The sequence below is a fragment of the Neofelis nebulosa genome, chromosome 11 (assembly GCF_028018385.1).
Source record: "Neofelis nebulosa isolate mNeoNeb1 chromosome 11, mNeoNeb1.pri, whole genome shotgun sequence".
In the NCBI taxonomy this organism is placed as follows: domain Eukaryota; kingdom Metazoa; phylum Chordata; class Mammalia; order Carnivora; family Felidae; genus Neofelis; species Neofelis nebulosa.
The window spans coordinates 4,120,718-4,138,053 of NC_080792.1; the positions used below are offsets into that span (position 1 = coordinate 4,120,718).

The 17,336-nt window shown below is 42.8% G+C and overlaps 1 protein-coding gene across 3 annotated transcripts in view; it reads right to left on the reverse strand.

Annotated features, from left to right (window-relative positions):
- ZNF407 (zinc finger protein 407) overlaps nt 1-17,336 on the reverse strand; it is a 456,703-nt gene that overhangs the window by 40,631 nt on the left and 398,736 nt on the right. The window contains exon 9 of one of the 3 annotated variants that reach the window (XM_058691804.1): nt 10,711-11,025. The exons of 1 other annotated variant lie outside the window; for it this stretch is intronic. In XM_058691804.1, coding sequence (XP_058547787.1) covers nt 10,997-11,025 — 29 coding nt within the window. In that variant the 3' untranslated portion in view covers nt 10,711-10,996. Of the gene's footprint in view, nt 1-10,710; nt 11,026-12,124; nt 12,310-17,336 lie in introns of those variants that run through there. One more of the 3 variants, XM_058691803.1, reaches the window with a different exon arrangement.

Sequence of the window (17,336 nt, forward strand, 5' to 3'; positions counted from 1 at the left end):
TTTGAGATAATTCCTTTAAAAATAGACACCATTTACATGGAATTTTAAGTTTATCGCCCTTTAAACGAAATTTTCAGAATCACTCGATTGACTGTTTAATAAAAAGTAAAATGGGACAAAGATGGCACGTTGGAGAACGAACGTGGTTAACGACGGGTCGCGTAAGTGCTGGCTCGCTTGGAGACAGTGTCTTGGAATCCCACGCTGCGTTATTTCACGGCCCTGGCTGAACACAGGAACGCTAGGTACGTTTCTTTCCATGTCCTCTACGTACGTTTTCTGTGCGGTATGGTTACGTGATAGAAGTACAGGATGGGTTAAGCAAAAGACACAGATGAAAGAGGGACTTTAGGTACAAGTAAGTCAATCAGCCCTAACTGGGCCCCTAACTGGGCGTCTTCTGCGACGCTACCTCTCCCGGCCCTACCTGCGCAGAGCTCCAAATACACACCTAAAACCAGAGGCCCGGTTTTAGATTCTCTTCGGACACGCAGATAGGAGCTCTTGAAGACGCATTCTAAACAAAAAAACCCTCCACATGGCTTAACTTCTTTAAGGTAACGATTCTCACGCGAGCCCACAAACAAAACTTTATTTTCAAACTTGATCACGCATTCACACCTTCTGTTACAGAACAAACTGCACTTGGGCAACAGTCTTTGCTTCCAGGTTAGATGAGGAATTTTGAGGGAAGGTCTGAGATTCCTGCCCCCCCCCCCGCCATTTCTTTTATTTCCTTCCCCGCAATCAGACCTCTGAAACAAAACAAAACCATAATTTGGCACAGTGCTTTCCAGACGGAGGGTCTGCTGCGGACTGACCAAGAGCAGGCAACAACAACAACCAAAACGACTAGCGTGTTACATACGATAGCTAATTTCGAACTATTCCAACTGTTAACGGTAGTACATAAAATGAGCTAACAGAGGTAACCCAATACAGAGTTTCCATTTGAAAGTCAGTTCTATTCCACCCGGAGAAGGAGATAAATTACTCTACACCAGCAATGCTTGCATTCTAGCAGGTGCTCCGATAGCCAGAGGGCCTGACATTTCACAACTAGGACTCCACAGCCTTAGCACCTTGCAACCTTCCTCCTCCCAGAAAGTTCTCAAACTAGAAGTGATATTAACCCAAGAAAGTCGACCTCGGGTTGTTCTGGGAGGTAGGAGGTGAAGGCCAGGAGCAAGCGGTCGTCTGCCAGCAGCTCAAATCAGAGGTGGCTCCGAGGAGCTGAACCCCGAGAATTCAGCCGCTTTACTTGGCTGCTTTATTCCCTCAATTAGATGAGGGGTTGTTAAAATTTGCTACTATGAATTATGAATTCTACTTCTATATGATACATTATTAATTATATAATATTAATTATAATTAAAAGTGAAATTCATATCAGTTGGTCATAATAATTAATTAGTATCCATTAATTATAATAATTAATGATAGCAAACTAACAGTTAATAACTCAAGGCTTATTACATGATGCATGCCACGTGGTAACTTTTACATGCACTATGTTACCCATAAACTCTGAGAGGCAGTACATTCCAGTATTACCCCCGTCTGACGGAGGAGTCAATTCAAGTCTAGAGGAGAGGCTGCTGCCCCAGGCCACCTAGCTACCGACTGACATTTGCAGAACTTCAACCCTGGTCTGCCTGACCAGGGAGCAGTACTCCAGACCACCCTGCGTGCCCCTGACGATGCCTGAACGCTATCCAAAGTTACTGCGGGGGGTTTACGTATCCTTCTCCCAACCCATGACATTCAGGCTGCTTTTTATAAATAGCACTGGGGAAGTATTTTTCTTTTTCACCCCCTCTCTCTTTCTTACATCAAAGGATGAGAAAACTTGAGGTACTTGTTTCATGTTGTCAAGTTATTTCCCAAAAAGTCAAAGCCAATTAAAACTATTATCCACAGCAGGTGCACATTACATCGAAGTCCTCGTGTTTCTCTTTTGTTAGTGTGCTAAAAAGTATACAATCGCTGTTTTCTTTTGAAAATGAAGTTTGCATTTGTTTAATTACTAGGATGATGAACACCTCTCCAGATGTTTCTTTATAAGTTGTATTTTCTGTTTTATGATTGATCTGTCGTCTTTTTTACCTAGCTATTTACTGTTTGCAGTGTTTTTCCTGTTGATTTGTATGACCTCTTTATATAAAAAAATATAAAACGTTAATGCGTTATTTGATGAAAGGTATTTTCTCATTAAAATTTTTTTTTAATGTTTATTTATTTTGACAGACAGAGAGAGAGAGAGAGAGAGAGAGAGAGAGAGTATGAGTGGGAGAGGGGCAGAGAGAGAGGGAAACATAGAACCCAAAGCAGGCTCTAGGCTCTGAGCTGTCAGCACAGAGCTTGATGTGGGGCTTGAACCCACGAACCACGAGATCATGACCTGAGCCGAAGTCGGCTGCTCGACTGAGCCACCCAGGCGCCCCGATATTTTCTCAATCCTCTTTTTTTTTTATATTTATTTTGAGAGAGAGAAAGGGACAGCACGTGAGCAAGGGAAGGGGCAGAGAGAGGAGAGGAGAGAGAGTCCCAAGCAGGCTCCACGCCCCCAGTATGATGCCCAACACCGGGCTTGATCCCAAGAACCCTCAGATCATGGTGTGAGCTGAAATCAAGAGTCAGATGCTCAACAGACTGAGCCCCCCAGGTGCCCCTCTCAGTCTTCTGCTTCCCTTTTTATTCTGGGAACTTTGGACATACAAAAGTTAGCTTATCATATAGCTAAATCTATCAATCTGCTCCTTTGTTGTTTCTTCTATTGGTTAAAATTCGGGGACGTTTCCTCATCAGGATTTTGATAATTGTTCAATTCTATTTCTGTAAATTTTTATACTTTATTTTATATTTAACTCTTCAGTGAATTAACATTTATCTTTGTGAACTGTGTCCCATAATACTCTATAAAATCGATTATTTGCTATCCTGAGCCTCACACAATTTATTAAATATTAAATAGTATACCCCTTCTACATTGATTTGTGAGTCCCCATTAAGAACATATACATACACATACATATATAATTGATTACACATAATAGACTGCTGTTGATTAATTTATTTGATCTCTTGCTTTGTTACACTTTATTAGAGCTTTGATATCAGATGTATTTCACTTTGAATCATGGTTTTGTCATTTAGTGAATCTTAGACAAGGCTCAGTTTTCTCATCTTGAAAGGAGGTGATATCTACTTCCTGTGGCCGGTACAAGGATCACATGTACAATATGTCACCTCTGAGATCAGTGTCTGGGACACAGGGAACACTCAGTAATGACAGTCACACTGTCATCCTCCATCCATGGCACACTGTTTTAATTACTACAACTCTGGGTGCAAATCTTATAACTTTAGTTTTTCTGCTCAGGGTTTATTGGAACTACAAGTACAAGTAAGACTAGGAAGAAGAACTCTTGTGTTCCCATTGGGAAAATATTAAACATTTTGCTAATTCAGCTTCTTATCAATCAAAACTGTTTTTCAAATATAGAAATTAACCTTTTAAAATGGTCATAGTGTTCTTTGTTGTTGTTGTTGTTAGAATTATAAATGGATTATGTCTCTACACCTGGTTATAGCCATAATATAGGAAGGTCCTTCATTTTTGTATGCTAATCTTGTATTCAGCCATTTTACTGAGCTATTAATTTCAGTTTTAGGGGCACCTGGGTGGTTCAGTCAGTTGAGCATCTGACATCGGCTCAGGTCATGATCTCACAGTTTGTGGGTTCCAGCCCCGCATCGGGCCCTGTGCTGACAGCTCTGAGCCTAGAGTCTGCTTCAGATTCTGTCTCACTCTCTCTGCCCCTCCCCCACTTACACTCTTTCTCAAAAATAAACCTTAAACATAAATAAAAAAACAAACAAAATTTCATACTTTCAAAATTTCTCACAAAACTTTCTAGGCGTAGAATTTATGAGCAAAATAATAACTCTCGAGACTCTTTCTTTTTTTTTTTTTTTTTTTTTAAATTTTTTTTTTTTTTTCAACGTTTATTTATTTATTTTTGGGACAGAGAGAGACAGAGCATGAACGGGGGAGGGACAGAGAGAGAGGGAGACACAGAATCGGAAACAGGCTCCAGGCTCCGAGCCATCAGCCCAGAGCCTGACGCGGGGCTCGAACTCACGGACCGCGAGATCGTGACCTGGCTGAAGTCGGACGCTTAACCGACTGCGCCACCCAGGCGCCCCTCGAGACTCTTTCTATACCTACTTTAGTTTTAATTTTATTTTTAATGTTATTGTTTTAATTTTTTTTAATGTTTATTTGAGAGAGAGAGAGAGAATGAACAGGGGAGGGGCAGAGAGGCAGAGAGAGACACACAGAATCCGAAGTGGGCTCCTGGCTCCGAGCTGTCAGCACAGAGCCTGATGCAGGGCTCAAACCCACAAACTGTGAGACATGACCTGAGCCCAAGTCAGATGCTCAACTGACTGAGCCACCCAGGCGTCCCTAATTTTATTTTTTATTAACCAGAACTGCCAGAGCTATTTAAAATAACAGTGGTGGTCACATGCAATCTTGTTTCGATCCTGATTTTGAGGGGAAGGTTCTACATGATGCACTTCTGACTGACCCTGTCGGTCAGCCCTAAGTACAGGCAGTCAGTTTCTCATCACTGGCCATGTCCCTTAACTTTCCAAAAATCTTACCTTTATGATATAGTACTGGATTTTATTCTATGTGTTGTGTAGTGTTTATGCATTTTGTGTAAGCTGCCTCACATTTTTTTTTATTGGATAAAGAAAATATAAAAACACCATCTATGGGGCGCCTGGGTGGCTCAGTCGGTTAAGCGGCTGACTTCGGCTCAGGTCATGATCTCACGGTCCATGAGTTCGAGCCCCGCGTCAGGCTCTGTGCTGACAGCTCAGAGCCTGGAGCCTGTTTCAGATTCTGTGTCTCCCTCTCTCTCTGCCCCTCCCCCGTTCATGCTCTGTCTCTCTCTGTCTCAAAAATAAATAAATGTTAAAAAAAAAACAAAACAAAACAAAAACACCATCTATTGCCTTCATTCATTTTTTTCTCATTAGAAAATGGGTTTATATCAAATGTCTCTTGTATCCTTTATCCTTTCATCAAGATAATCACTTGACTTTTGAATTTAACCTACTGATGTCATTGAGGGATTATCTAATATGCTACAGATTTTTAAGTGTATGTGAATAGATTATTGTATTTGCTACGTTTTATTGAAGACCTTAGGTCTCTATTCTGGGAGGTTTCCGAGACTGGGAAGTGACAAGGCATGGAGGGCATGTAAGAATTATTATATAGGAGTGTTTTGTAGAAGACCAGAGGCTCAAAAAATTTAAAGTTTTCAAAGTTGCAAAACCTGCAATTCCTATGTCATAAAACTTTCTAGAACACCAAAAAAAAAAAAAAAAAGAAAAGAAAAAAGAAAGAAAAAGAAACAGGTCTCTATTTATTTTTGTACATTTGTTGACATTTTCAAACCCTGTCAACCTTACGTTATTATACAGCTTATTTTCTTTAAATCACTCTCCTCTTTTAATCAATTGTTGTAACAAATTTTTCATTTGGAATTTTTTTCTTGATTTTTCAGGTTTGCCTCATTTCTATCTGAGAGATCCTGAATTTATTAATTTCCATTTTTCTGCTTTGTTAGGTCACTGATTACTGCTTTTACTGAATTATTTTATTACTCCTTTTCTGTAATGAAATCTTTGGATTGTTCTAAATAATTCAGTTTACTTTTACACCTTTCTGAATGAAGGAAATGAAATGAATGAAATAATAATGAAATTCGTTTTGAATGAAATTCAACAAATGAATGAATTCAATGAAGAAACAAAAACATTTATGAAAGCATTTAAGAGTGCGTTTCTGAGTTCAGCTTCAGTCAGCTTCTACAGGTTCTGACATTCTATTTTTTATTCCTTTTCAAATAGTCTGCCACTATATTCTTGACTTACTTGTTTTTTCCCTGTTATATAGTAAAGTATTTTAATATTTACGGGTGATTGTTACTTTTTTCCGCTTAAACTTCTATTGTTATCATATTGCAGTAAGAGTATGACTTGGTAATTCCTGGTTTTTTAAATTTACTAAAATTTCCTTCAAAGCTAATTACAAGTTCCATACATTTTCCACGGAACCTTGATCATAAAGTCAATGCTGTGTTTAATGATGCCAAGTTAAATATGTTTGTTAATCTCATCTTATTAATTACATTGTTCAAATGCTACACTTGATTTTTCTTCTTCTCGATTTACCATGGACTGCTATGGGTCAAATGCTCCCACCTCAACTGTATTTACACCATTGTCTTTGAGTCTGATTACACTTCGCTCAGTGGACCTTTTGCTGGATTATTCGTAATGCCATATCTTCCTCTGTTCCTTTAATCATCTGAACTGTTAAACACATAGGAAGTGCCAGGTGCTTTTCTGGGATAAGGGGGACGCAGCAGTGAATAACCCTGTCCTTATGAGGCTTCTCCCCTAGGAGAGGAAAATAACACAAATTAAATAAGTAAAACAACAAGTGTTTCAGATGATTTCAGATATATCTGAAGATGAGCCACGAGCATTTACTGATAGCCCAAATACAGATGTGATGAAGCATTATGCAGCAATCTCTGATTCGGCACCTGCAGGAATGGCATCATGTGGACCGTGTGGGGATGGTGGGGTTAGGGAAGGCTGCGGTTTTAAATACGGCATTCAGAAAAGGCCTGGATGAAAAGGTGACATTAGCAAAGACTGAAAGTAGAAGGGGCAGCCACATGGCTGTGTACGGGAGGAATAGTAAGTGCAAAGGCCCTGAGGGCAGAGCATGCTTGTCATGTCTGAGAAAGAGCAAGGAAGCCAGTGTGGCTGGAGCAGAGTACTAAGAGACGAAGGGTTCCGAGCGGAAAAGAAATACGCACCGAGGCTAGGGTCAAAGAAAGGTAACGTCATTCTAGGGCAGAGAATCAGACACAGAAGACAAAAACGTGATCTGATCATAACGAGACCAAGGGAAAACTCGCAGGATGAAAATTATAACCGATTTGGTTGAACCAATATCCTTATCTTAAACTCCATATCTTTGGTGGGACAGGTTGGAGATTAATACAGCACATTATTAATTTTACCGTGCCATTAAACCTCACTGCCACATAACAGCTATCATTCCAAACAGCATCGGAGTCAGGGCAGTTCACAGGGTTCAGTATGGCCCCAATGCAGTGATGTCCTGCATCAGAAACGTACCCTCTCCTCCGTCCTATCACAGCAGAAGTAACGTTAACAACGGAGGTAGTAGTGATCATTGTGATGATTCTAATACTGAAATTAGTTAAAACTACTTAGTGCTTTGAGTTCAAAAGAACACCTGTCACCAGGTATTTAAAAAAATTGTTTTTAATGTTTATTCATTTTTGAGAGACAGAGAGAGACAGAATGCAAGCGGGGGAGGGACAGAGAAAGAGAGGGAGACACAGAATCCGAAGCAGGCTCTCTCTAGGCGCCGAGCTGTCAGCACAGAGCCCGACGCGGGGCTCGAACCCACGAACCGTGAGATCTCGATCTGAGCCGAAGTCGGACGCTCAACCGACTGAGCCACCCAGGCGCCCCAACCAGGTATTTTAAGTAACTAATTTAAGAAAATTTAAGAAGTTAGAAATCAGTCCCAAATAAAATGAGAAAACCAAGATTCTAGCTATCAAGTAGGTTAACCAGGAAAAGACAAAGGTTTTGACTCACAGAACAGACCTCTTGCTCTGTATGTTGAAGCGAATAAACGTCCATCATTTTAATGTTCATAAATACATGGCTTCTAGTAATATTTTTCCTTGTATGGGCTTTCTGGCACCACTCAAAATCATAATACCAAAAAATTCCATTTAAAATTATAATATTTTAATGGTTTAAATCTAGTTCCTCTCCACTTTCATATTTAAAAGCTTTCGTTTCTGTTTTTTTTTTTTTTTTAATCTGACGACAACAACAAAAGCTTTTGAAAATACATAGGACACAGCCAAGACCACCATTGATGGTCTGTTTCGTTTCTTGCCAGTAGACGCCATCAAAAGTTATAAAAGTATAACAACTGTTTTCATTTATCTCTCTCTCCGATTACCCTGATAGCTGCAATGTCTGAAGAAGTTCAAGATCTGTAAAGCCTGTCACATTACAGAAACATGTCTCCCTAAACGAAATGTGAAATTCCAGTAATTGAAGTGATAAATCTCGTGTTTTTTGCTGGGGTCCTTTTGATGAGAACGGCAGTCGTAAATTAGGAAATATTCTGTGCTGTTATATCATGGTAAAAGCCTTTCCATTACCTGTTGTCAGTCACTAGGGATGGGCAAATAACTCAGCTGTCAATCTAGCTAGAAAACCCGAAGTTCTGTGAATGATCAATAAAGAACATATATATATAAACTCTCCATTATCTTCATATAATTCTTTAGACAACTCCACGTTGTTTCCTTTCCCTGAACTGCAGCACATCTCATTTACTCAGAGCCAGTTGGGAGATCTAGGAATATTTCTTTTGGTTTTTTTTTTTTTTTTATTGCTCATTATGCGTCACCTTGTTTTCGCACAGCGTATGAGCGTTAGATTCAGTAAGTATAAGCATCGATACCTGGCTGCTGAGGTAAGTGTACGCACGATGCAGACTTAACTGAATTACTAATAACTGTTACCTCCGTTTCTTTAGTGATTTTTTTGGCCAAAATACTTATTGCCTTACGTTTTTCCTTTCGAGGTCTATTCTTTCACATGTCTTCAGATCACACAGAAATATTCTGGAAATTATATCCCTTGCACGTGATTCTGAACAACAGCAAAAGCAAAAGGGATTCTCTGGTATTCTCCCCTAAATCTATGGGTGCATAGAGTAGACAGGGGAAGGAAATCTATGGTGTCGTGCTTCCACTAAGACAACCTCCTCCGATGCCATTAACTTCCACGGCAGAACGTGTGACACACCGTGCGTCTCGATTCTCGAAACCAGATTAACAGGAGGTCTGTTTCTTCAGTTACTATGCAATTTCCAACTCGCTGATGTGGAGTAGCTACTATTGCTGAAGCAGAACACCCCGAAACTGACTTCCTGTTCGTCTGCAGGGTCCTGTTCGATTCATACAAGTTGTAAAGAAAGAAAAAACAGCAATAGGGATAAATCATCTTTAAGTTTTACTTTTGGCTTGGATTAAAAAAAAAAAAAGAAAAAACAAGTAAAAGTACTTGAAATGTCAATGAAAAAGATTAATGGTGACAAAGTAACTCATGTCCCTTACCCTCAACACATTAAACTTCATCTATCACATATTTTATTTTGGTTGATGGTTTAAAAATGGTCAAAAGAAAAAGAATCTGACTACTTAAGAGGGTAAGTGGCAAGATTAGAGGAATCATTTATCTGAAATGAAAGCCCCGATTTGGTTAAGAATGTGCAGTTGTGCGCATCTTTATTAAAAGCAAACTCGGAGTTACTTGGAGGGAGATAAAAGGACAAGAAAGAAAGAGAGAAGAAAATGGCTTGACCTTCAAGAAAGTAGCAGAGACGACTTCCGTTGGAAGAAATGAAAATGGGGGTGTTTCGTGTCAGCCAGCAGGAGGGAAAAGGACAAGGGACCATCTGAGGACAGAAGAAGCACTAAGAGAGTCTGTGTCTGGAGCACCAACCCCAGAAGAGTCAAGTCGGTGACCAGGTACTCAACCGATACGTGAAAACTGTCATTTCTTAATTCCCCTAAATCTCAAAGTTAGTAAAAGCCTTACCTACTTTCTTTAGAAAACGTAAAACTTTCGATTCCTGAATAAGGGGAGACACGAGGTGAACACACTGATTTTCTCAGCTTGCTCTGCCCCCCCCCCCCCCCCCCACGTGTTAACTGGGCCGGGACCAGGCACCCAACACGCACAGTACCCTCATCTGGTAGCAGTTACACACAGTTCAAGGCTTTTCCTTAGAAAATATAAAGGCTTCTATAGAATTTGACCTGCATCCTGAAGTCTTTTTGGCAATAGCAACATCGAGCACTGAACAAATTTCCTCAAGAACTCCAGCTAAACAGAAAGAGCACTGCACACACTGACGCACCGAGCCTAAACGGGCCGATGTAATGTTCTGGATGTCATTTATCTGTAGGTTCAAAAGGCAGAAGTCAAGAAAACACACAGGCAAAAATACAAGGCACACAGAACACTTCACTTGCTTTACTGTTAGAGAGTATATGTGCTTTAGGGACAGTTTCCTCAGAGCTCCCAGGGGTCCCAGGGGGTCCTGCAAAGAACTAGGCCAAGGGCCAGTGGGCGGTACACTCAGCTTCCCGCCTTTCCACTTGGAGGGAGTACATGATGCTCCCTTAAACCGCGCTACCAGTCCTCTCCAATTAACACACATTTCACTAAATGTGAATGCTTCTGTTTTCACCTTGCTTCACGGGCAGAAATCCAGAGAACATTTCTGCTGGCTTTCTTTCCTCCGGTAACTAAACCACATGTTTTTCTCTTTTAGACAAAGCCTTTTAGGGGCTTTTTATTCGAGAGGGATAAAGGAGGGAAGGAAGGGGTGTGCTCCAAAGTAAGGAGGGATTCTTTTCTCTGCTGCCATTTGAATTTGTCATTAAAAGTGCAAAGGAAAAAAACAACTACTCATCACTTAATAAATATGGATCTACAACAATTCCTGCTGTGAAACATCACGTCTTCACGAAGAAAGAGAAAAACGAGTTTCTCCCAAACCTTTATTTGAATTTACACGGAACACACTTTCCTAAAATTGCCCACATGTCACTGCATCCATTTTTCTTTTTAAATCAGGCATTAACTATGCATCCTGACTCCCACGTAGGCAATCTGCAGCACAGCAACATGGCTGTGTATTCAATTATAGGCTAAATACATATAGCAAACATTAGGGGGAAAAGTCTCCAACTACGGGCCCCAGGCAGGGTCTTCTCCCCTTGCAGAATCATGTGCGTGGTGTCCAGGGTTGTGATGTCATAGGCCGGACCTTCTAGGAGCCATGAAAAAAATGGGCCTCTTCTGTAGCTAGATACAGGGTCAATTTGGAGGACAAAAATAAAAAGAGAGAGAGAGAGAAAGAAAGAAAAGAGAAACTTCTCTATGGAGCTAGTCCCTGAATCTAGCATGTATTTAAAGTGTAAACAGGTTTTATTTTAATGAACAAAATAAGCTGCTCATGAAATGAGGTATTTATATCCCCTGTTTCTATTATGAAATTAGGTTAACATTTCTGTAACAAACTGAATTGCAAAACAGCAAATTCACAACCAAGTTAAGATTTTTTCCCCTTCATCCTTGTTCAACTGCAGAGGTTTTTAGAACAAATTCTACTACGATGCATGATCCGTGGAGATCATGGGGAGTATCTGCTGCTAACCTTTCTATTATTACTAGCCTAATTCATAGTTTCGATAATTTGGAAGAAATAACTTTTGTTTGAAGTCACTGCTATGCGTCTTCTACAAAGCTCAGGAAAACTGGGAAACACGTTGGGGCTAAAGTAACCATAAATCACTGAAGCCCCTCGCGCACCGGATCCCCCGCCCCGCCCCCCGAGCCTGCTAGTTCCCCCTGTCTGTCCTGACGGTGTCAGAAGGCCTGGTGGTGGTGTTCATCCTGCTAACTCACAAAGTGGATGAAGTGGGGGCTCAAAGCCAGAATTCCTGGAAGTAGCGGGGACAGTCTACAGGTGGGAGCCTGACTGTCACAGTGAACGGCTGTCACAGGTGTTCACGAGAGCCACTTCCTTTACCATTTAAATGTATCAGTGGCCAGGTGGGAACTTCTTGCTGGAGGTTTAAAAAAGCGTTTTAATATACCACGTAATAAATATTGAGGCATGGTATGAATTTAAATCCCACGCTTCTTAATAAAGGTTTATGTAAATTTTACCGAGCTGTTAAAAAACCTTCCCAAACACAAAAAGTCCATTTGTCACTGGGCAAAATTGACAAAGTATTTCAAACAAATATACCAGATTGGCCCCATAATTTATAATTTCTTCTTGTAAGCCTTTTCAAAGTGGAATTACAATGCAAGTTTAAGACGTATTCGGTTTATGAAATGGTGCCATTTAAGTGGACTCTACTTGATAATTTAAAAATACGGAGATGAAAAATTCAGGATTTATTCTTTCATTCAACAAATATGCATTAAGTGCTGCTTCCAAGTATGTTCTGACTTGGGAAAAATAGTGAGATGGATCAATACTTCCTTACTATCTTCTTTTCCTCTACCGCTTGGATTCGTGTCATTGTGAGCACAGATATTTTTCATGTGCAGGGATAGTTAACACAGCACCATCTGTAGAGGCAAAGAAACGTCCATGTCTAAGGGAAACGGTGAATAAACTATGAACGGTGAATATCACACCGCTATATGCTGTGCACTTACTCAGATGAATAATTTGATCTTTATCTACCGATCTAAAGGATAAAAGCAAATTACAGAATCATGTGTATAGTATTACATCCCTTCCCTTCCATAAACAGCGACGAGGGACACACGCTCTCGTTCCTGTACGAAGGTGTGGTACATACGGAGCTGTGAACGATAATTCGTGGGTGTGAGATGTGATCTTTTTCTTCATTTGTGTTGGTGCTGTTTCACTTGTTACAAGTCAATTATTTGGTAAATTAAAAATACCTAATAAGGAAAATGAAAACTGAGCACACACCAGGAGTGGCTTAACCCATTAATTTCACGCCAGTGTACTAGGTGCTTGGCTCCCGTCAGGTTCTCTGCTCACGGCCTGACACAGATAAAGTACAGCTTCCTTCGGGCCATTCGGGGATGCCGAGTTCTCCGTTTTTTGTTTTTGTAATTTTTATTTTTATTCTTAAGAGAGAGACAGAGTGTGAGCAGGGGAGGAGCAGAGAGAGAGGGAGACACAGAATCCGAAACAGGCTCCGGGCCCCGAGCTGTCAGCACAGAGCCCGACGCTGGGCTCGGACTCACAAACTGCCAAGATCGTGACCTGAGCCTACGCTCAACCGACTGAGCCACCCGGGCGCCCCAAGTTCTCCGCTGTTTTTATGAGGATTTGATGGTGCCTGGCAAGGGACTGTTCTCTGTTAGCACGAAAGAGCGGTGTGTTATAGACAAAAGACTTGTCTGCTGTCCAAACTGGTGCTTCTCCTTAAGGAAAATACCATTTAGACAGACCCATAACTGGGAGGCATGTGAAACCAGTATATCACTCCAATACACAGAGATGTGTACGCAGCAAAAAGGACTCCCCCGTCCTCAGGGGAAACAAGAGAGTGGCAGGAGTCACTCCTTGTGGGTCCACGTGGGAGGAATTAGGAATCCACCCACAGCGTTCAAACAGCTGGTGCCGACTCCATTGGGACGGAAACTGCCAGCATGGCGGGTTCACTGTACGTCACCGTGTAAGCGGTTGGGATACAAAACACACTCATTCCCGGCCACGAAGATACGGCAAACATTACGGGAACAAAGTTTGCAACTCTAGGGGCACGAGGCCCTGAGGTGCTAGAAAAACCACCCAGAGTGACCCATTTATGGCTCCGGTGACACCGGACCCCGCCGTAGGCTTCGTCAGTTGTGCACACGACTCTGCCGTGAGCCGTCCACCTCCTCTGCTCTACTAAAGTCCACACAAGTGTGTGCATGGCCACGTCACCCGGGCACACCTCCAACACAGCACTTTAACTGGCTGGTCTCAGGGAGCCCGGTGGAAAGCACGTCCCTGCTTCTCTCTCGGCGAATCTCACTGGCAGGAGCAGGCAGAGGAGTAACCGGGGATCCTTGCAAGTCACCCTGTGTTTCTCCCTCTCCCTCTGCAAACCCACGGTCAGAACTGGGCTGCTGCCATGACAGGGGCATCTACAGGAGCCCAAGAAACACCGCCACGAGGCGGTTTCAGATGGCGTCAGTGTTTCTGCAAGGTTTCCACTCACCACGCTCTCCGTTTGAATGTACTCGTACGTCAGTTTGCGAGTGTAACTCATCAGCGACAGGTGAAGGCTGCCTTACGTGTAAGCCAGAAAGGAATACAAAGTGCAAGGAAGGCTCCAGGCGTTTGGCAGCAAATGGGTTTGAATTATAACTTTTTTTTTTAATTTTTGTTTTAACGTTTATTTTACTTTTGAGACAGAGCATGAACGGGGGAGGGGCAGAAAGAGAGGGAGACACAGAATCGGAAGCAGGCTCCAGGCTCCGAGCCGTCAGCCCAGAGCCCGACGCAGGGCTCGAACTCACGGACCGTGAGATCGTGACCTGGGCTGAAGTCGGACGCTTAACTGACTGAGCCACACAGGCGCCCCTGAATTAAAACTTTTAATTAATTAGTTCAAATAATTTGGAAGTGAGGTCCAAGAAGGTCTTTTCATCAATCATGTTCCTCACATTTACTCTCCTGCCATCCTCTCCCTGCTTAAAAATGTCAGGCAGCCAAAGCTCTTGCCTCATCGAGGGCACCGCATCTCACCTCCTATAACACCCCAACGCGAACCTTCCGTGCCCCCAAGTGTGCCTTCCTGTGGGTCTTACTGCTGGCCCTCGCTGGGGGTGCTCCTTCTCAAGGGCCTGGTTCAGATCCGTGTCCTTCCTGCCCAAGCTGTTCCTGTCTAAACTCTGGGAGGTCCCTGGTCCCGTTTTCATTTAGGGTCTTTCTGCCAGTGACGAGGTAAATTGCCCACAAAACTTTTTGGCCGCTTCACCCCAAGTGTAAGTGTGTGGGCCCCTGCCCCCCGGGAAAGCGACCTCTGGTCTGCAGTTTTGTGTCACAGTCACAGTCACTGTCCCTCTTCCTCACTGGTCACTATCCAAATTCCCACATGTCTCCAGAATAAGCTATTTTCAGGTAAAAGGGCGTATGTCAAGTTTATAGGCTCCAGCTGGATAAGAAGTTTGGCTTTTCACTGCTGTGTCACCTGCTTTCCCTCTCAAACCCATCGTTTTATTTTGTTTCACTTTTTAGGTCATGGGTCCCTCTAAAAGCAAGGGCCTTCCTTCCAGGCAGGGGTGAGTCCGTCCACCTTGGGGTGTGAGTCCTCAGGGTGCCGCAGGCAGCAGAGGCTGGAGGGGCTGGAGAACTTGCCAGAGCCCGGAAGCCTCGGCAGCGGCACCCGGGGCGGGGCGGCTGGCAGACTCGCTGGTCGGGACGGCTGCCCCCCGACGCGGGCACGGCGGCTACGCCACGGACGAGAGCCGCTCGTGCGCACCGGGCCTGGCGCTCCTGCTCTTCTCCACCGAAACACTGAGGGCTCTGTGTTCGCAGAGTAAGTTCATCAGATGCCTTGAGACCTGCTCCGAGGCGGTCTTCCTTCCCTTCCTCCCCCCGTGTGGGAATCAGAAACACAGACACGGGGAGCTGGCGGCCGGATGGGTTGGCTCGGCCTCGGTGCTGCTGCCGGGCCCCCCGGGGGCGCGGGGCCTTGCAGACCCGCGAGCCGGTCCTGGCTGGTAAAGGCTCCCGGGTGCGGACACGGAGCCAGTAACACGCCCTTACGAGCCCGTCCCCCGCTTGCGTCCGTCGTCAACATCCTCATCTCCTCCCGCCCTCACAACTCCACTCAACGCTCTTATCCACAGTTTTTTAAAGTAAAATTCATGCCCATGGGAACGGGCAAATCCTCACGGTACCGCTGTCACAAGTGGATACACCCGCTGTAACCCATGCTCTGTCACTATGTCACCGAACCGAACCTTTCACTGCAGGAAGCTCCCTGTCCTTCCCATTCTCCCTCTCCTCACTCAGAGGCAACCACCGTCTCATTTTTCTTCCTTTCTTTTCTTTTCTTTTCTTTTCTTTTCTTTTCTTTTCTTTTCTTTTCTTTTCTTTTCTTTTCTTTCTTTCTTTCTTTCTTTCTTTCTTTCTTTCTTTCTTTCTTTCTTTCTTTCTTTCTTTTTCTTCCTTCCTTCCTTCCTTCCTTCCTTCCTTCCTTCCTTCCTTCCTTCCTTCCTTTCTTCCTTCCTTAAGCCTCAGATTAGTCTCGCCTCCTCTAGAATTTCACGTAAACTGATTGATATAGTTCTTCGTTCCCTAGGTATGGCCTCACAGGCTCAGCATAATCCCTGTGACTGTGCTACGTGTCAGTAGTTCCCCTCATTCCTGAAGAACAAATCGCCAACGGTGGCTCTCAGGATGTAATTGCTGGAGCCACAGCCCCAAGCCCAGCAACAAAATCTGCGGGCTGTCCCCTGAGAAACACTCTCCCATCTCGTGCTTTTGTCGTTTGCTACTACACCAGTCCTGCCTTTAGGACTCAAGACCTTTCATTTTATCTCTGTAAGTCTAAGACGTTACTGATGGCAAAAGGCGACCTTGATTTAGAAGAAATTATCGGGATTCCTGATTTCAGAAACAATAAAGGAAAAACAAAATCCGCGGACGACTTCTGCCCTATGACACGTCTGCTTTCTTGGCAATACAGCACAGTGCTTAGCAGTTGGGTTCTGGACTCAAACTACGTGACTTCAAATCCTGAAAAAGCTACTTAAAACTATCTGTCTGGACTCGCTTTACTGTGGAATAAGGATAACACTCTCACAGGAGTTACTATTGAATACAACGGTTCGTTGTATTGGACGAGTAACAGAGTTCCTACCATAGTGAGTGTTTAACAAAATACTCTCCTAGCCTGCCATCGCCATAAAATTCCTAGTCTCTTCCCTAATTCACCCTCATAAAAAGTGATTTCAAGTTATGCAACACTCAGCTAGGAATCAAGTTACTGAACAAGGAGTACACGGTTTAATTCTCCTGGAGGCGTTCACATTTAAAAATAAGTCTGTTACCAACTGTGTATTCTTAGGGAGATATACAGGGCGCATGCATTTGGGCTGGGGGGATGCTTATTTCATTCACTCAACTATGTACTTATAGTTTGGTTATTTCCCTGTTTACCACTTATTGCCAGCGGATTACAATATATGGGACTACCTATGATGTCTAAAACAATCAGCTCTGCACTAATAGGACACAGTTCAGTGGCTAGATATAAGAAAAATAGACAAAAATAAATAGCTCTTTTATAAATGGTATATAAGTACAATAATCGAAAAATTCTAGACACAACTGCTACCAAATATTTACCATACAGGGAAAATAACTGGTTGAATGATCAAAAGCTGGAGTCACTGGTGAGAAACAGTGTTCTATGAAGGAAATTTTAAAATTACAAAGATGACAATTTACTTAAAGTACACTCTTGAACAATGCATGAAATAAGAGAAATGAAGGGAATCTGTCCTATCCAATATTAAAAGAAAGCACGAGAGCAATGCAGTAAGAAAAAGAACGGGTCCCTGAGGCGAGAGAAGAGAGTTAGTGCACCAAGCAGAATAAAGAATCTGGAGAAAAT